At 41.7% G+C, this 20,584-nt stretch overlaps 2 protein-coding genes across 2 annotated transcripts; one reads left to right on the top strand and one right to left on the bottom strand.

The window, feature by feature from the left end:
- The first annotated feature begins 10,887 nt into the window (after window positions 1-10,887).
- On the top strand, window positions 10,888-14,937 carry LOC148398427 (uncharacterized). Its single transcript, XM_088376736.1, has one exon. It carries the CDS (start codon window positions 11,481-11,483, stop codon window positions 12,108-12,110), a length of 630 nt encoding a protein of 209 aa, XP_088232862.1. The 5' UTR covers window positions 10,888-11,480; the 3' UTR covers window positions 12,111-14,937.
- A 1,313-nt stretch (window positions 14,938-16,250) lies between these two features.
- Window positions 16,251-17,463, bottom strand: LOC148398426 (uncharacterized). Its single transcript, XM_088376738.1, has 2 exons — window positions 17,298-17,463; window positions 16,251-16,790 (listed from the first exon to the last, which is right to left on the bottom strand). The coding sequence occupies exon 2, from the start codon at window positions 16,786-16,788 to the stop codon at window positions 16,393-16,395; it is 396 nt and encodes a 131-aa protein (XP_088232864.1). The 5' UTR covers window positions 16,789-16,790; window positions 17,298-17,463; the 3' UTR covers window positions 16,251-16,392.
- Window positions 17,464-20,584: the final 3,121 nt, after the last annotated feature.

The raw sequence follows: 20,584 nt of genomic DNA, 5'->3' as shown, positions 1-20,584 counted from the left end.
AGGCTTGAGAGGCTCCATGCCACTGCTGCTCTTTTTTAATGTATAGTTGAATATTGTCATTTATTATCAGTCTTGCTTGTTTTCATAGTGTGACTTGAAGGCTCCATGCCACCGCTGCTCTTTTTTTTTACTATAAGGTTGCAGCAGTTTTAAATAAATTTGTGATTTTAAAAGTAAGTGGATTCTGTTGGTGTTTTTTTTACCGTAGTACCAAATATATTATCGGGAACCGTAGTAAATCACAGATATTGGTACAGACTACTGAAATTCTTGTATTGTGACACCACTAGTCTCATCAGTGATGTGATTGCTAGCAGAAAATCACACAGCCCTCTCCACCATCTCGGAAAGGATCCATAGTCTCTCTCTCTCTCTCACTCGCTCTGTCTTTCTCACCTGCGATAATAATTTGTTTTGTTTGTGCTAGTTTGTGCCATAAAAACCTTCATTTGTGCTGCAACGTTTTTTTCGTTATGAGAGATTATTTTATAGGTCATCCAGAGTTCACCCAGCCACCCACCCATCTGCTCCAAATGAACCCAAAATGGCACCGTTCGTTTGTGCTTCGTTTGTGCTGGTTTGTATTGCAAAAAACGTCCGTTCGTGCTGCTACGGTTTCGTAGATATTACACATTTAATTTCTAGCGACGACGTCAACATGGACATCTCAAAGAACACGCAAAAAGTGCTACGGTTTTTTAGATATTACACATTTAATTTCTAGCGATGATGTCACTCAGCCCCCGATTTACTGCCAAATGGATCCAAAATGTTACCGTTCGTTTGTGCTTCGTTTGTGCTGGTTTGTTCCGCAAAAACTTCCGTTTGTGCTGCTACGGTTTTGTATACATTTATTTTCTAGCGATGACGTCACTGGATTTCGTCGCGTATTTCAAATTCCTGGAATTGCACTTTTCTGTATGCTAGAAAAAGAAGTTACGAGAGTGTAACATATTAATCTAAAGTTCTTCCTGCATCAGTACGAATCCAGGAGCTTGAAATTTGGGAGGAAACAGGAGTGTCCGGCGCGAAAACACAAACTCCAGCCGAATCGGCCACTACAAGTTAATTAAAAGCCATATCATAGAAATGTGTCTTTAGACGTGTCTTAAATATTTCTACTGAGGTAGCAGTTCTAATATCCATTGGTAGGACATTCCAAAGCTCTGGACCTCAAATAGAAAATGCTCTAGACCCTGCAGACATTTTTTTGGCCCTCAAGGTCACTAAAGACTAGCGTTTTGTGTGCGGAGGTTACGAGACGGAACGTAAGGAATAAATAGGTTGACGAGATATGAAGACGCTTATAGGTAATCGAAGAATCTTGAAGTCACATCTTAAATGGACCAGGAGCCAATGTAAGTTGGCTAATATTGCGGTAATGTGATAAAATTTTGCTCTCCATGAGAGCAGCCTTGCAGCAGCATTTTGTACTAACTGTAGACTTTTGATACTGGACTTAGGAAGACCAGAGAATAATGTGTTACAGTAGTCCAGGCGCGACATAATAAACGCATGTACATATAATATTTTCCGCATCACCGGTCGAGAGGATCGGACGAATCTTAGCAATATTTTGGAGGTGAAAAAACACAATTCGAGTTATGTTCTTAATGTGATTTGGAAAGGACAGTGTTTGGTCAAATTTTACCCCAAGATTAGTTACAGTATCGCTCTGAGTGATAGTACGGTTATCCATAGCTACAGTGGTTTCCTTAAATACCGTATTTTTCGGACTAAAAGTCGCTCCGGAATATAGGGCGCATAAACCATAGATTGCACAATAACGTGAAAAAAAACATATATAAGTCACTCTCCGGAGCAACTTATATATGCATTTTGGGGGAAATTTATTCGACAAAATCCAACACCAAGAACAGACATGAACGAGCAACAACAGGCTAAACGATAGGTATGCTAACGTGACATAAACACAAACGAAGAGCTGAGAATGGGTCTGACGTAATATTCTGCGTTATTCAAATAACTATTACATAAATAAGACGTTTATAAAACCATCTGTGTCACTCCAATTCATTAAATCCACCGATCGTCCTTTATGTCAACAATGCCGGCCGGGTGCGCGCCGCTGATGGCGGTTGCACTTTACAATATTCCACAGGCCCGTATAACGATATATATAAATTATATATCAAATAACTATTATATAAGCAGTATTATTATCAAACCATCTGTGTCACTCCAAATCATTACATCCATCGAGCGTCCTTTATGTCAAAAACCGGCCAGGTGCGCGCCGCTGACGGCGCTTGCACTTCAAAATATTCCACAGGCCCATATAACGATATATAAATTATATATCATATAACTATTATAAAAGCAATAATATTATCAAACCATCTGTGTCACTCCAAATCATTAAATCCATCGATCAAATTCCTCGTCCTTTGTCAACAACGCCGCGCATGCGCCCTGACGTCAGCCTCGTCGTTATTCCACACATCTAGTATATAACTATAATACAATAATCCCTTGCTACATTGCGATTCGTTTATCGCAGTTTCACTTTTTTTTTTTTTGGGAATTTTGAAAATTTGTGAAAAAATTCACACAAGTCGCTCCTTTGTATAAATCGCCTCCCCAATCAAACTATGAAAAAAAACACGACTTATAGTCCGAAAAATATGGTAAGTGGTGATAACGACCTGGACCAATGATCAAAATCTCAGTTTTATCCGGGTTAAGACGAAGGAAATTGAGAGACATCCATTGCTTGATCTCCGCAAGGCACGCCTCAAGATTACAACCCACGGATCTGTCATCGATATTGGCATATATAATTGAGTGTCATCCTCGTAACATTGAAAACTAATATTACCGTTTTGGCCCGAATATAAGACGATGATTTTTGCATTCAAATAAGACTGAAAAATTGGGGGTCGTCTTTATATTCAGGGTCTAAACATTATACCGATTTTCACTTGTGTGCAGCGGTAAATTCAAGGTTGCTGGTATCGACTGAGTATGTTGCTGTGATCACACGCGTAAATCCTTTCCAACGTTAAACTGCGGTTACAAAAAAAAAAAAAGAATTAAGAGTCGGGGCGTGTATGACTCTCTACTTGCACAGGTGAGTCTTGAGCTCAGTTCAAAGTGATTATATACATTTTATTGTTACTACTGTTACTATTGTTACTCTAATCGCGGTTTGCCTCGTTTGATTGACAGCTCCGGCGCGCTCCTTTAAGTTTGCCTCGCATCATACGAGTAGCTGTTACGCAGTGGCACAGCGACTAACGGTCGCCAGCAAATGTATTTTGTTGTCTCGATCGATGACTTATGATTGGTGTGTTCCCATGAGTATTTCATTTGTGGTTATTTATCATTATTATTTGCCGATAATTCAGGAAAGCAATCAAAACTGAACCACGTCTTCCTTCCTGTGTTCTGACCGACACCTGGGGGTCAAAAGAGCACAACCATCCAAACCAACCCCCTATACAGTCCCTCAGGCTCCCCAACAATAGCGGTAACAGTTTGCATTATTTTATTGCAATGTTTTTCCTGATTCTGATTTATTTCAAGACTACAGTTAGACTTCACTTTGATGGTTAATGTAGTTATTGCAATTTGGTTGTTTTACCACAGTAGATTGGTTTATTTATATTTCAAAAACCAGAAGCCATTCTTTTACAAATGTGATTGCACTTTAATTTACATATTTGAATGTTCAGATATTAAGATGTGATATACAGTTTTTGCATGATTTGAATGAGGCGAAATAACATGCTTTTTCTCTCGAATATATTTTTATAATCATTTGTTGCAGATGTAATTATTTTCCATGTAAAAATTAAATTTGGTGTTCAAAAACTCTTTTTTCAAACTTGAGTCTTGAAAAAGAAGGGGTCGTCTTATAATCGGGGTCGTCTTATATTCGGGCCAATATGGTATATTTACGTAATATGTCCCCAAGCAGAATCATATAAATATTAAATAGAATTGGTCCAAGTACCGAGCCCTGTGGGACACCATACGTAACATTATAGAGCTCAGAGGTCACATTGCCATGGACCACTCGGTGCGTCCTGTCTGATGGATAGGAATCGAACCAGCCTAGTGCTGACCCTGAAATACCAACACAGCTTTTAAGACGCTCGAATAAAATATCGAAGTCTACAGTGTCGAAGGCAGCACTAAGATCAAGTAATAAAAATACTGATGAAGTGTTTGAATCCATAGCTATGAGGAGATCATTAGTCACTTTAGCAGGTGCTGTCTCGTTGGAATGATTAGCTCTAAAACTAGACTGAAAAGATTCATATCGATTATTGGCGACCATGTAATCAATAAGCTGCTGCGCTACTACTTTAAGTTTTGATATGAATGGGAGATTTGAAACTGGCCTATAATTACTGAGGCAGTACAGGTCGAGATTTGGTCGCTTAAGAAGCGGTGTAATGATAGTGGTTTTAAAGGCTTTTGGCACTATACCAAAGGAGACAAACAGATTAATTACATTTAAGACGGACGGTCCTAAAATTTGAAATAATTATTTAAATAGTTTGGCTGGAAGTGGGTCGAGTAAACATGTTTGTTGAGCCGCACTAACCAATTGTGTAAGCCTTTCAAGGGACACGCTTTTAAAATTTGAGAGGCTTATTGCATTATAACACCAAATTTAACGGCATCGGCGGTCGCGACTGAGCAATTGGAACGGTCATCTTGATCACATCCCTAATGGATTCAATCTTTCGAGCGAAAAAATTTATGAACTCGACAGCTGAGTGGAAGGAGCTATCGGAGGTCGGCTGGTGTAGCGTTAGCTTTGCCACTGTATCAAATAAGTATTTAAGATTGTTTTATATGGCGGATCGGTGGCGTGCTGGGTCGCACGTCCGCCTCACAGTTAGGTGGGTGCGGGTTCGATTCGTCCTCCGGCCCTCCCATTGTGGAGTTTGCATGTTCTCCCCGGGCCCGCGTGGGTTTTCTCCGGGCACTCCGGTTTCCTCCCACATCCGTAAAACGTGCTTGGTAGGCCGATTGGCACTCCAAATTGTCCCTAGGTGTGAGTGCGAGTGCAAATGGTTGTTGGTCTCTGTGGCCCTGCGATTGGCTGGCAACTGGTTCAGGGTGTCCCCTGCCTACTGCCCCTTGACGGCTGGGATAGTTTCCAGCACACCCGCGACCCCCGTGGGGACTAAGCGCTTCAGAAAATGGATGGATGGATGGATTGTTTTTATTGAAATTAATAACTTGCGAGAAATAATTAGTTTTTGCCAAGATAAGTGCATCTTTATATTGTCAAATATTGGCAAAAATTTTAATTCGTTTCAAGACAAAAAACCCGCCTTTTTTAAGCATATTTTCGTTTCCGCATATTTGTCCGATCGCGCAATTGCAGCGCACCGCCGAACGCGCAACTATAGCGCGTCGCCCACCGTGCAACTGCACCGCGCTGGTCGCATTATTGTGACAGAGCCGTCGCTGAAATTTAGAAAATATTTTTAAAGTCCTGATGTGTTTTCCAAATTTGAAGTGGACCTAAGTGCGCAGGGAGCTTAATTTTATTCGATCGCGCAACTTCAGCGCACCGCCAAACGCGCAACAGTAGCGCGTCGCCGACCGCGCAACTCCACTGCGCTGGTCGCATTGTTGTGACAGAGCCGTCGCTAAAATTCTATAAAGATAAATTCTATATTTTCCCAAGAGGTGTCTTTTTGACTAATCATAGCGTAGTAATGATACTTCCCCGGCTTACCATCAGTTAAAGTTGTAGGACTGCGGTCCCCATATTTTAATTCAGAATAGGGAATTTGAAATGAGCGCGTTTGTTTGACCTTTACACACACCTGAACTAAAAAGACATGACTACTGTGGTTGGAACATTGTTGACCGGGGTGGTAGACCAGACCATTAATCGTTTGCAAATATTCACTTTTGGCTTTTATGCTATTTTCTCCACGCCTAGGTCTTATAAGGACCTTCTCGTAGAGGGTCTTCTCACGGAACTCCTCGTGTGTCTTCTGTCGATCTCGAGCAGCCTCGTTCCTGTCGTAGTTAAGCTTTACAACCACGATGCCATACGTCAGCGCCCCGATGATTGCCAGGAAACTGGCTGTGATGATCAGCCGTTGATTGATGTTGGAGCACATCGTTGCTGTTAGAGTTTTGCACACTCCAACTTATTTTGCAAGAACCAAACAGGAGACAAGTAAGTCCTTTTAAGAACCTGCAGGTGGAGAGTCCATTCGTCGCTGTGTGAACAGCGATGATCGAATGAAGTCTGACTCAGGCCTCTAGCAGGAGCATTTTTATTGAGAGAAACAGAGCGGGGGTGAGAGTGGGAGTCAGAGTAGACAGAATGGGGCCGAAGCCCCTGGCCTGCTGATCAAAGCACAGCAGGGGGTCTTTCACGATGTTGTGTAAACAAAACAACTTTGATTGATTCCTCTGCAGCTAGTCAATCAGCTCAAATGATCTTGTCACTTTGTTCTACTACTTTTGTTAAGACAGGACAAGAGAGTTTAATTATTACAGGTTACATTCCAACATAAGCATAGGATCAAACTAATCTATCAACCCTAACAGTTGCAGTACCCGAAGGTCAGAGGTTACTAGCACTTAACCTTCGTAAAAACACTGTTGGTGTGGGGGTCGCAGTGCCCGAGGGTCAGAGATTACTAGCACTTAACCCTTGTCAAAACACTGTTGGCACGTGGGAGTATTTGGAGTCGGGGAAGGGTTAGTCGGTGCTTCACCTGCGACAAGTGAATCCAGTTGCTCCGTCTGTCCACCTTCACTACCGTTGGCGTTGTTATCAGCACTCGGTAGGGCCCCTGCCACCGCTCACTCGATCGGACGATTCTGTTGTTGCTGTGGGGACAGGGGCATAACTGGCAGTTCATTGGCATTACGGCATTCACGGTATTCAAGTGTCTTTCTCATGTAATATGCCAAGTCATGAGTGGAGTCAGGAGTGTCCTTATTTTTCAATGTTAAGTCTGGAATGATATATGGTCTCCCATACAGCAACTCGAATGGAGTCAGGCTCTTTCCCTTGGCAGGCAGGATGTGCATGTTCATTTTTACAATATCAACACAATCAGGCCATGTTCTCCCAGTCTCTTTCATTGTCTTAATCAACTTGGTTTTAATTGTTTGGTTTGCTCGTTCAACAAGGCCAGCACTTCTCGGATGGTAAATGCAATGCCTTTTCAGGTTTGTTTTGAAATGTTCTAACAATCTTTTAATAACACTAACAAAATGAGACCCATTGTCACTTCTAATAACTCTCAGGATTCCAAATGTTGGTATTATCTGTTTGCATAATGCTTTAGCCACTGTTAGGCAGTCCGGTTTGGCTGTAGGGAATATTTCAACACATTTTGAAAACGCATCAATAATTACGAGGCAATATTCATAACCCTTTGATTTTGACAATTGAATAAAGTCCATATGTATCGTATGGAATAGATGTTCTGGTTCGGGAAATGAGCCCCTTCGAGGCCTGACATTTCCCTGAGGATTATTTCTTATGCAAATAAGACATTGTATACAAAAGTTTTTTGCATATTATGTAAACCCAAATGAGTTAAACTTCTTATTTACTTGATCAATCATTCCCCCGGATCCCACGTGGCAAAGTCCGTGCGTTACAGCTGCCGCCCAGGAGAACAAAGAGCATGGCAACCACAGTTTGTCATCTGGGCTGCCATAAAGATCATTCTCTGAGGTGGCTCCTTTTTTCAGCCATAATTGTTTCTCTGTGCTTGGGGCGAGGCTCTGGCTGTTCTTGAGGATGTCCTGTAAATCATCATCACCAGCCATTTGCAAACAATTGCATCTCCGGCAGCTGGTGATTTGGCTGCCGTAGCCGCAAACAATTGGATCATTTCCTCTTACATGTGCTTCGCACTTGCAAATAGTCAGTTCAGATGGGAGTTGGATAGGGGCTAGGATGTCTATTAATATTTTTTTATGTTTTACCTCCTTGCCTGTGGTGGTGATGAAACCCCGGAGCTGCCGCTGTCTGCAAAACGTGTGGGGTGAACTATGTGCATACTGACTGCCTGTATATATTGTTACGGCCTTCCCTGCATATAACATGCATGCTTGGGTGAGAGCAACAAGCTCAGCCGCCTGCGTGGACATGTTTGATGCTAGTTGTTCAGTCGCAACAATATCTACTGTAGTGGTGACAGCATAGCCCACACAATTTTTTCCCCTTTCGTCTTTGAAAGCTGACCCATCTACAAACACAATATCACCATTTGGCAGCGGTACATCAACTATGCCTAGCCTTGGTTTGACTATTACATCAGTTTCAGCCACACAATTATGTTGTGTGCCATCATATGGCGTTTGCATTAGTGTTGCCGGGTTCACGGTCGTACAGCGTTCAAGGGTCAAATTTTTGTTTCTAATAATAGGACTGCTACCGCATGGGGCACACCTTAAGAGTTAACGGGTGATACAAGACTACCTCAGCAGACGTTTGTACCGCCAACGCAGCTGCTATTACGGCTTGTACACAGTAGGGGGTGGCACGAGCCACAGGATCGTGGTGTTGGGAATAATAAGATACTGGCTTTAATTTGGTGCCACAAGGCTGTAGCAATACCGAAGTCATAAAATCACGTTTTGCATCAACAGTTTGGACAAATGGTTTACAATAGTCGGGCAAAGCCAGAGCCGCGGTGTTGGTTATAGCTCGTTTTATCTTTTCAAATGCTGCATTCGTGTCTGCCGTCAAACTGAGCTTATCTGATAACGTCATGGGGTTAGTATAAATCATATTTTGCAATGGCTTTACTAGGAGCGCATAATCCACAACCCATATACGGCAGTAGTTACATAGCCATCATCTGCCTTTTTGTAGCAGGTTTTGGAGCAGCCATAATAGGGGTTTTCCTATCATGGCGAACTGTTTGTCCCTCTTGACTGAGAGTGTGTCCCAAATATTTGACTTCCTTCTTCCATTATTGTAGTTTATTTTTGGACACTTTATTTCCTGTTTTGGCCAGGAAATACAAGATACTGTCGGTTTTCCAATGCGATTGTGTTGGGGATGCGATCAAAATGTCACCCACATACACAATTATATGACTGCCCCCGGTGGTTTAAATTGGGAGAGGCAGTTTATTATTGCTTCTGAAAAAATAGTTGGCGACTCAGCATAGCCTTGTGGCAGGCGTGTAAATGTTTATTATTTTACCTTTGAAAGTGAATGCAAACCAATCTTGTGCCTGCTTTGATAATGGAATGCTAAAAAGGCGTTACTTAAATCAATAACCGTAAAATATTTTGCATTTGGGTTTAACAAATTTAGTAATGTATGCGGGTTAGGCACATTTGGTGCCCGCTGGAATACAGCATTATTTACCGCACGGAGATCTTGAATTAGCCTCCACCCTTTAGATGGTGGAGCCTTTTTAACAGGAAATATGGGTGTATTACATTCTGATTCTGAAGCGGGTATCAGAACGCCGGCTTTTGTCAACGCATCTATTATTGGCTTATCCCTTCCTCCGCATCTGGCTTTAGCGGATATTGCCTAATTCGTGGCTTGCAGCCAGTCTTTCCCCTTATTTGAACTAGCGTAACATTTATCATAAGTCCAACGTCAGCTGGACCTACAATCCATACTGCGTCTGGCATGCCTACTAACGCTTCTTGTTCTTCGTCAACTAGCAAATAGCATCATTCATTTGGTGGGGGCTCGAGATGTACTTGAGGGTACATTGTGACCCTGAGTGTGAGTTTATGCCTGAACCATCCAGTAGAAGGGGATGTTTCCAATTTATCTCCACTTTTTGTCCAATCCATAATCGTACAGGTCATTTGAGCAAAAGCTGCGTTATCACCCCAACTATTTGTTCGTGCTTTAGTTACTGATATGTGTTTTGTCTCCGAGTTTGGCATTAGATACAGAACACATTCCGGTGGTTCAATGGTACAAAAGGAAGTTGCTTCGCTAAACACTTGTCAAGTGGCATGGTAGTACAAGATGGTGTAAAATTAGGTATTGAAGTTGGCCCAGGCACATTGGCTATCCCAAAACATGTAGTAGTTCCAAAATTTCACCAGGAGATGGTGTTAAAGCTTGACATGGGGTGACCTGATGAAAATCTAATAAATTAAATTGTTAGCAATTGGGAGGACACGACCTGTTCAAACACGTAGCAACGCACAATTTTGGAATATGAGTTTCCTATGCCATAATTTTAAGATGTAACAGCTAGAGCAATATCAATATTTCTGTTTAAGTTGGAGGAACCCATTATTATGTTAAGTACTATTGTGGGTTGAGATCGATCTTTATTAGACAAGATACTATATGTGATTAATGTTGCAATTTTTTTTTCCAACCTGTATTTAACATCCATCCATACCTGAATATATTAAGTTGAGAGGAGACATTAAGGGCTAGTAGGGAAAGAACGAGCAAAACAGGAAACACCTGCATCCGGTGGCTGTCGGGCGCAGTGGTTGCTGCTTGAAGCAGGGTTGCCAAGACAACCAGAGGTTCAGGGATTCTGACTTTTCATCTACATATTCCAATGAATGCAGAGCGGGCGCTTCTTCCTAGTTTCCTAGTCAGGGCGTTAGCCGTGACGCTGCCCGGAGTAAAAGAACGAAGATGGATTTTTTATTCTTTTTGAGATTGAACCAAAATCTACTAAAATGAATTTCCAGAGTCTTCGAATTGGACTTGGTCAAATTTTAAGCTTCGAGGAAGGGCAGAGGAGACAGCCGCTCCGGGCAGAAAGGGGAAGTCGCCAATTTTACTTTTAAGGTTACGCTCCTCACGGAACCTTTCCTATATTTTTAAACAGAATTCGGATTTTGGAACAAAGGAGAGCTGATCACTCGACTTGTTCAACCAAATAGGTTTTTAGACCTTTAGTCTCCTCTTCTGTTTTGAGTGGGTGAGTCTTGTTTTCTTTGTTTTTTTTCGACTTGTAATTATTTTGCTTGCTTATTCATTAAATCTCTTCTTAAGCCAGTTATTGATTATTTCGTAGTAACTATGTTTAGCATGGTTTTATATGCAGTAATTACAACTTTAAAATGTTTTTATTCCCCTATCCTAGTCATTCTTTAAAGCCGTTCAATTCTTTTTAAAGTGAAGACAGCTCTAATCCTTAACATCAGGAATTGTCAGATCTGGTTCGAAGTAGTTATCTTGAGCTCAGCTAGGGCGAGGGCGCTCTCGTAAATTAACAAATCCTTGAGGTCTTAACAAAGACATCTAAAAATATCCGTAACATGACAACAGCTTCAAACAGAAAAAAGGGGAGTCATCAATACGACGCGGTCATTTCGAAGTCTTGCCTCGAATTGAGTTACACGGCTCGAGCTTCGGGTGACTTGAGAGGGATTGGCGTCATAAAGAAATTAGATTGATTCTGGTAGAGTCAATTTAACTCGGGTGGTTAGTCCAAGCAAAGAATCTTGCCCTTCCACTTCAGGAGATAACAGAACCACAACACCAGAGTGTAGAAAGGGTGTCAAAAATGCTGGATCTGAAGAAAAATGTTACGAAATCACTTGTGTGTATGGATACTGAGCAAGAAGACCTGGTTGTGAAAGAGTGCACAGAGGCAACAGAAGTTAGATTGATAGGTCACGTTGGAAAAGTTGAAGAAACAAATGAATTCATTCAGGATAATCAGCAGATGTATGCTCAAGGAGGGAGCCTGGAGGCAAATGATGTTGATCAGCAAATGGAAATTACAGAATTCAAAACAGACATTGAGAAAGAGAATACTGTGATTAAAGAATGTAATGTGGAAGAAGGGAAAGTTCAACAAGGACAAAAACAGAAATGTGTAGCAACTGAATCAAAGTTGTCAGCCATAGACACCCCTGATAATGGGAGCACCTCGAATGATCCGGCACAGGAATCCATGAAAACACAAGGTTCAGTCGAAGAGCATGAACAGACCCAATCTAAATTTGCCATTATTGAAGCAGAGGACAGTGAGCAAGAAAAACAAGTGGAGGAGTTAACAACTATGGTTGATCAGAGCTCCATGGAACAGAAGGCAGATCTTGATAAACCAGAATGTGAAAGTGTTCAGAGTCGAGGAAGGACCTCTGTTTTTGCTACCACTCGATGTAAGAAAAAAAAAATAGATAGATAAAACTGATGAAAATGTAACAGTTTCAGATGAGAAAAAGATTGCTGATTCTGCAATAGAAACAAGAGTCCTCAGAAAAAGAAGAAAGTCTGCTTCCAACACGACTCGATCCAAAAGAGCCCGCATAAACCCTCAGATAGAGAAATGAAAGATTTGAAGCATATCAAGGGCCAAACAGGGTTGTGAGAAAAGAGGGAACCATAATGAAGAGGAGGTACCACAAGTCTCAGAAATGGAATATAGTGTCATTAATGAACAGTCACTTCTCTGAGATGACGCTGTGTTGGCACAGCAGGAAACTCCATCAACAACAGGTGTGGCCACGAGTAAAACAAAGCTAATGCAAAGATCAGAAACAAGCACAGACCTTGTGGAAGCTGTCATCATTCCTCCGGATAATGAAACCAAAACCCTGATTCGCTTGACTGATGATACACCTAAAAAGAGAGATAAAATTGCGAAGGAACAGCTTCTTCCCGGTGTTAGGCTGAGGACCAGAGCGGGTGAACACCAAAAATGATTGAGGACAGCGTTACATATCTGGCCAATGAAAAAGCTGAAAAAGAACAACAAACTCATCCCAAAAGTCATGAAGATAGAGCTAAATGTGTGAAAACAACATACTTCCCAAAGTGACAAAGGACGAATTGCTGCAAAAAGCTGCAAAAATTCTGAAGCCAAAAGGAAAATCCTTAAGAAAGAGATCAAGAGTGGATTATGATGAGAATGATGAGATGGGGGAAATTGAAATGAAGACTAACATGGAAAAAAAGAATTTAGATGAATCTGAAGGCTAAAATGGCTTGCAACGAGAGGCAGGTGAACAGAAAGATAGTGAAGATGGAACCTCTGGAGACACTTAGTGCTGATTCATTCAATTCAGGATCTGATGATAAAGAGGAAGTGGCAGAATGTGAAGATGAGCCGAAAGCATCTGGAGTTGACATAGAGCCAACAGTTATTGGAAAAAGAGTTTTGAGAACCAGGACAGTACCTTCACTTGTCGTCACACCACAAAGATAGATTATGAAAAGTCCTTGGTCAGCCCAGAGAAGTTACCGATGCAAATAACTAGTTATGAGCTAACACCAGCTTGCAAGTTATTGCAATATTTTTATCATTTTAATAAATTGACGCCTACCACAGGCTTACAATCTAAAAGACAACTTTTAGAAGAGTACCCATGAAATCTAGCTTGGTACTCAATAGAACACAGACTTGAATCAATTTATTCCTGACTCGTTAGATAGGTGGTGGTAATTCACATGACAAAGCAGGAGCCAACAACCTTGAGAACCTAAATCGTTTTTTTTTTCACTGCCCACCTGCCCCCAAACTTAGTATGTGTGAAAATGAATATTGTACAGCCACCTTACTACAGTTTTGCACGAATTGATTGAATTTTTGTGAATCCCAGCTAACTAGTATCTTATCAACCAACAGAAATACTGATCATATATTTCTTGTCTTAAGTTTCCAGTTTTATTTTAAATCAGTGTGACTGAAACATTGCTACATTAAAGGTCTTAAGTGTGGTTCGCACCACAGTGTGCAGGATTTTTCCATGTTTGATAGTTGTACTATTCCCTGGTGCACCTATCGACTACAGGTGTGCAGAGCTCTTTCTTTATGAACAGTTTTGCTTTATGAAATATACGCCATACAAAGGGCATGTTCTGTTCTAGTTGGATTGTAGGTGCCTTGGCAAATGTATTGAGTGTAGTAACTGTTTTCTGAGTTTTCCGGAAAGCTGAAGAGCAACGTCACAACGAGACTGACTGATGATGACAAGCGGAAACTTGGCGTGTTTAATGGCAAACTTGCCCAGCTGTTTAATTTGGATACAGAAGATGAGGACTTTGATGGATTTGTGATGAAGGTTGATTAACGATAATGTGACTACAGTATTTGAGGAGAATAGATAATGGTAGAATAAAGTCCAACCGAACTCACTGTCTTGCAACCATTTTTACCTTTTTTGTATACGTTATGTTTTAGCATGCATACGCCCTTGTATCATATATGATACAATATGTACTGTCATTGTCACTCTCGCTCCTGCTCCAGAACGCTTTTCCACGCTAAGTCACAATACCCGCAACAACGCCAAAAAGTTTGAAGTTTAAAATGAGTTATTTACCTGGACCCGACTCTGCATCGTAGCCCAGGATAGAAACAAATCCAAGTCAGTTATTGCGGTGTCAAACAAAATAATAGGCGGCAAGCATACAAGCTGGGGTAAATAAAAAAAAATAATCGGTGAGAGAGAGAATGACCACGCAGATATTTCATGATTTTTAGTAATAAACATTCACCTCACATTTGGTCTGATTTTTTTAAATTCTATAATCATAAATAAATACTTTGTTGCGGGTATACTGACAGCTCGTGTGTGACTGACGGCTGTAGTGTGAAGTATGAATGCAGAGTGCGCATGCGTAAGGAAGAAGGTGGCGGGAGCAGCCGGGAGAAGTATGTGTGGCCTGTGTAAACGAGTAGCAAGCAAAGAAACGCGTGCCAAATAAAATGAGGACTGCAGTGCAGAAAGACCCTGCCTGTGGTGTGCTGTCAGGCCGCTGGCTTCTTCCTTCGACGTGTGTTAATCGCGGTATCGCAGGCGGCGCCATCCTTGGAGAAAGCTCAGGATTTCACGACACAGCGCTGGCACTTAAAGGAAAATGTGCTTTCGGGAGTTTACAAACATATTTTTTAAGGTTGTGTTAAACTTATAATCATATTAATATCTAGTATTGGAGTGCTCGTGTGGATTGGTGGGTGGCGAAGAATGTGCAGGCAAACTGCATGAACTTGTTTTCTTCGAAGTGTTGTGGAATAGGCCCGGATAGGGAGTACCGGACGAGAACACCTCAAGGTCGGTGAGGAACGAGAACAACAGCACGTCTATGTGTCCGGGCTTCGAGGGGAAAACCCAACCGCCTGACCTCAGCAACACCTGGACGGGGAGGAGATGGCCATCGACCAATCATCTCACAATGTTTTGCATGCTTTAATATTCATATTGTGTTTTCATATTGGGCAACCCGGAAGAATGTGTCGTCTTTTGGTGGTCACAAAAACGCACGAGCTTTAGTGTGAGGGACCCGGGACCCAGGCCTGTATTAGTGCGCTTTGTCAGGAATAAACAATTGGTAAATTTGGTCTGATTGATCTACTGGTCTTCTCTTTGACAGAACGAACTCGCAAAATTGTTAGGTGCGCCAGTGTGTGGATTAGGACATAGCAATTTATGTGTTAAGTGTTGATCGCAATTTGGAGTCAGATCAATAACTAAAATCCGTATCCTAACACACTCAAGGGAAATGTAGTCGACTTCATGCAAAACACAACTGCTTTTTGTCCATATGGCGCCGCCATAATCAATGAAAACTGGAGCCGCCTCAGTGTTGCTTTAACGTGGATTTCCCCCCGACTGAATAAATGCACTTGAATTAAAGGTTGGAGTTTTTGGTCTGACATTATTTAGGAATCAATCTACAAATTAGAAAAAAAAACCTAAAAGTTAAAGAACACGTCTTAACCAGGGGTGCAAAAATAGAGGGCAGTGTAGGAATGGTGTCCAGTTCCTTGATCTGTGATCATTTAGTTTGATGCATATTTTGCAATTTGTTGCTCATATCTTATCCATGCTTTTTAAAGTTGCATGCCATCCTGATTGTGTCTGTAGTTTGTTTGGTCAAATGATCATTCATGCACTGTACCTTCCTTTCCAATCTTAAGATTGCACTTTCAGTACAGTGGCTGGCCTATGTCAATATCATTTATTAATAAGAGGGTATTTGTTCAATTTGTCTTCCATTTCACTACAACTAGACATCTTTATGCTGAAGGAGTCATTTCAAATCAGGTTCCATTTGGACTCCGGTCATTTTGCAGTTCTGGTATCGAATTGTCTGTAAATTGTCATGACCAGCAGGAATATGGAGTTTTACAATTACAGAGGAATGCAATTGTAAAGCTCGACTGTAAAGCGCCACTGTAATGATGACAACCACAGAAATGTACCTCTCAGTGTTATTTCTGATTTCATGAAGTCTTGAGAAGTAGAAAACACCCAAAGTGCCATTGTTGCAACATATGGTTGTCCTTTGACAGTGTAATCACGATATATACCGTCATGTGTCGTTTGATTATTGAAACAGACTTTATTTCCTTGTTGAACAAGAACTTTTGAGTCAAACATCCACAGTTTAGTGTATCCCTTGTTCGAGGTCCTCTGGGGAAAGGATAATGACTGGTAAAAGAACACTGTCAGCTTGAATGCGTACTAATTGTTTTGGCCAAGGGTGTAGACATAATGGAGGGTGCCACCTTTCTTCAGGAAGCAGTCATGTGCATGGGTTCCAGGTCTGATCTGTCTCTGGCACACTCCCAGCAGGTCATCAAAGACCAAATCACGATCATAAACCTCAAGTCTCAATACGTCTTGCGCCTGGGCCTTGAAATAGGAGAACTCCTCCTCCCACCAAGGGTTAACAGTGTCCTTACGGACCTCTGTTTTGCCAAGAGTGGCGGAGCCACAAAACACCTTCACGTAACCATCTGTGATTCCCAAAATGTCAGAAGGGAGACCACTGGCACGCAAGTCAAACACCTTGACCTGGGCCTGAGCCATGGGTAAAGCGCATAGCACCAGAAGAATGAGGGAGAGACTTGAGGCCATGGCTGTGGGGGGGAACAGAGAATCACACCATCATAAGTAGGAGGAGGAGTAATTTGATATTTGTTTTTTACAAAAAATATTTCACTGTAATGTGTAAAAAGCATTAGATACATTTTACAGCAAGATATTTTTGTGCATATACGTACGCCAGCTCTACCTTATTTCGCACAGTGACTGAAATTTCAGAATGTAAAATAACTCTTAAATTGTGTATGATTACCAATTCCCTACATAATACAATACTTTTAAAATTAAACCCTTTCAGTTTCTTAGTGATCACGGGCTCAATTCTCTAAATCAGCCTGATGATAGTCTTATGGATTACAAATACAGTATTTTATTGGAGACTTAGGTTTCCCCGGTAAAAATAAATATATATATATATATATATATATCTGTATGAGACATCTCATCAAATCAAATAAATTATACTTCTGTTACATTAGTTAAGCTGCACACGACAATATTTTGGATGGTAAAGGCAGACAAGGTGCATGCTTTATTCTTACCTGTGCTTGGTGTCTTGGTTCTCACTTCTGACAGAGCTTCGATGTTTTTAAATGCCACCAGGGCTCGTATCAGTCTGATAAGAGTGTTCCAAAATACCCATGAAGCACAACCTGCTCCATTCTCAGCATTTAGCAACACAATGTGTTGCAGTCCTTCTCAAATAGTGGGGCACGCCCCCCTTGGGGCATGGTGCGTTACCAAGGGGGGCGCGTGTGACACCAGGGAACATGCTTTTCTTTTGGCTGTACTAGATTAAAGCGTAATTAGACATCCACTGCAGTAGGTGGGAGTGGCGGTATCACTGTAAGAGTGTGCGCAATACAGCACAGTACAGTGTAGAACGCACGGAACATACGCACACACAGCACAGAGCAGGTGATAAAAAGTGCAGTGGGACACCATGGAAAAATATTTAACAGGGTTGAAAATAACGGCGGAGAGAGACGGAGATAAGAGAATTGAGAGTGACACGAAAGCTAAGACAAAGAAATATGACGAAGCGTACGAAAGCTAAGACAAGGAAATATGACGAAGCGTACGTAGCGCTCGGCTTCAGTGTGACTACAATGGGGAAAGACCGGTGTGTTTACTGTGCCTTACAATGTTGGCAGCGGACAGTATTAAGCCAAATAAATTAAGGCCGTACTTAAAGTCATTGCACCCCAATCACGCTGATAAGATGCTTGAGTTTTTTCAGCGAAAACGGGCTGAACATTGCCAACAATTATTCCACTTTGTAAATGCTACTTCAGTCAATCAGCAAGCACTATAGGTATCATATAAAGCAGCATACCAAATTGCTCAGTGCAAAAAACAAACAGAACAAAAAAAAACACCATTGCAGAACAGGTGATACTACCTGCAGCCGTGGATATGGTCTCCGTCATGCTGCCTCATTTTGATTTAAAAAAAAACACAAATTGTTTTATTCATTTTTGTTTTGTAGGTTAAAATGTTTCATATACTATTGTGCTCCTGAGTTAATGTTGCTGGTTACTTTGAATTGAATATTATTTATTGCTGTTATTCAATTTAATGTTCTGTATGTTTATTATTTTATTGTATTTTTTCAGCATAAAATCCTGCAATAACATCCTGCTCCCCACATTCTTTTTGAAAATGTCTACACTATTTGTACTGTGTCCTCTCTGCATCCATTGCAGCCTGATCATCCTGGAAGAGGGATCCTCCCATCTGTGGTCTCTCACAATTGTGAGTGATGTGAGTCACCCTGCTCACTCTTTGTTTGATCTTCTGCCCTCTGGGAAGAGGTACAGGAGCCTGCACTCCCGCACCGCCAGACTCACCAACAGCTTCATTCTCCAGGCTGTTAGGATCTCTTCCCCCTTCTGCGTAGCGTCCTGTACTTATTTATTGTGTTATTTGTTTATTTATTATTTATTCATCATTCTTATTTATTCATTGTTTGTGCCTTCTTGTTTTATTTTCTTGTGTTGTTTTCTTGCATGTACATTGTGAACTATGTCTTGTCACCGTGGGATAGTGGGAACGTAATTTTGATCTCTGTGTGTCTTGGCATGTGAAGAAATTGACAATAAAGCAGACTTTGACTTTGACTTCTCAAGGTTTCTCATTTCCCCTAGTTAGAGTTTGGAGTGTTTCCTTGCACTCCTGGGTGTTTAAGATCAGGGGATGCCTGAGAATATTTGTCATTTTTCACACGTCCTGAGTGTTGTTAGTAGAGATGCACCGATCCGGCTTTTTTAGTTTCGATACCGATACCGATGCCATGGCTTTGCGTATCGGTCGATACCCGATACCGAGCCGATATTATGGTTGACTTAACAAGCTACATACCTCTACATGTGGAAAAATAAAATATAGGATCGGGCCAAGAGAATAAACAAGTGACTTGGTCAAATACAATAATCAAGCAATGTAAACATGTGTTCGCACACTTTCTCATACATTTCTGACAGTGCGGTCTCAGAAAAATACTTGCGCAATGGCAAATTGTACCGTGGCTCCAGGTGCTCAAGTAAACGTCGGAAGCCCTCGTTTTCAACAACACTCATCGGTTGTCCATCCAAAACCATGAATTCCAGCACTTTCTCAGTAATTTATAGCTTTTGTGCTATTGCCTGGGAATTTCTCCCGTCTTTGCAGTGCATCTGCTAACGTTAACTGCCATGTAGGTCCACCTCCCGCTCCCTTAGATCTGCTCAACTGCTGGAACTCATGGTGCTCCGTTGCGTGGTGTTTCTGGAGATGCTTAATTAAATTGGTAGTACTATAACTGGCAGTACTACCACCACCCCTGGCAACATTAGCTTTGCAGACATTACAAACTGCCGTCGAGCTAGTTGGCGTGTTCAGTTTAAAGTACCTCCACACAGCTGACTCTTTCGTTTGCTCCATGTTTGCGTTTGTTTAGAAAACTCTCGTGGCATGCGGCACACATGCTGCTGACGTACGACGTAGCCCACGTCCCAATAGATTAAGGAAAGGATCGGCTCACAGATCGGCTGCATTTTCCGATACCCGATCCATCTATTTTGTTGATATCGGGGCCGTTATCCGATCCAGATATCGGATCGGTGCATCTCTAGTTGTTAGTCACCTAAATGTTGAACAGAGGCTGTGATGTACCGAAGTCAAATTCCTTGTTTGGCACGCCCAAACATGGCGAATAAAAATTCTTGAATCTTGAATAAAATGGCAGTTGGTCAAGAATGTTTCTAGTTTATCCATCCATCCATTTTCTGTACCGCTTAGTCCCCACGGGAGTGCTGGAGCCTATCCCAGCCATCATCGGGCAGTAGGCAGGGGACACCCTGAACCGGTTGCCAGCCAATCGCAGGGCACACAGAGACAAACAACCATTCGCACTCGCACTCACACCTAGGGACAATTTGGAGTGCTCAATCGGCCTACCAAGCATGTTTTGGGGATGTGGGAGGAAACCGGAGTGCCCGGAGAAAACCCACAGGGAGGGCCGGAAGTGGAATCGAACCCACACCCTCCTAACTGTCGGGCGGACGTGCTACCCAGTGCTCCACCGAGCCGCCTTGTTTATAGTTTAAATAATTGTAATTTTTTTTTTTATTTCAGGCAAAGTGATGCACATTGAATCTGTTCTGTTACAGACTAAAAAACAATGTTATTAATAAAGTTATTCTTCATTGTAAATTGATCTTTCTTTTTTTATTTGTTTTTGTTTTCTTTAATGTGGGGGGGGATGTTTTCTTCTCCCTCTTGGGTGCATCACAGAAAATGATTGAGAAGCACTGTGTTAGAGCAGGACAGAGCCAGCCTGACACATCTG

Source organism: Syngnathus floridae, chromosome 5 (genome assembly GCF_059516105.1).
Source record: "Syngnathus floridae isolate MCC-2025c chromosome 5, RoL_Sflo_1.0, whole genome shotgun sequence".
Classification (NCBI taxonomy): domain Eukaryota; kingdom Metazoa; phylum Chordata; class Actinopteri; order Syngnathiformes; family Syngnathidae; genus Syngnathus; species Syngnathus floridae.
Note: the sequence above shows the minus strand (reverse complement) of the source record. Positions and strands in the feature narration are given on the sequence as shown.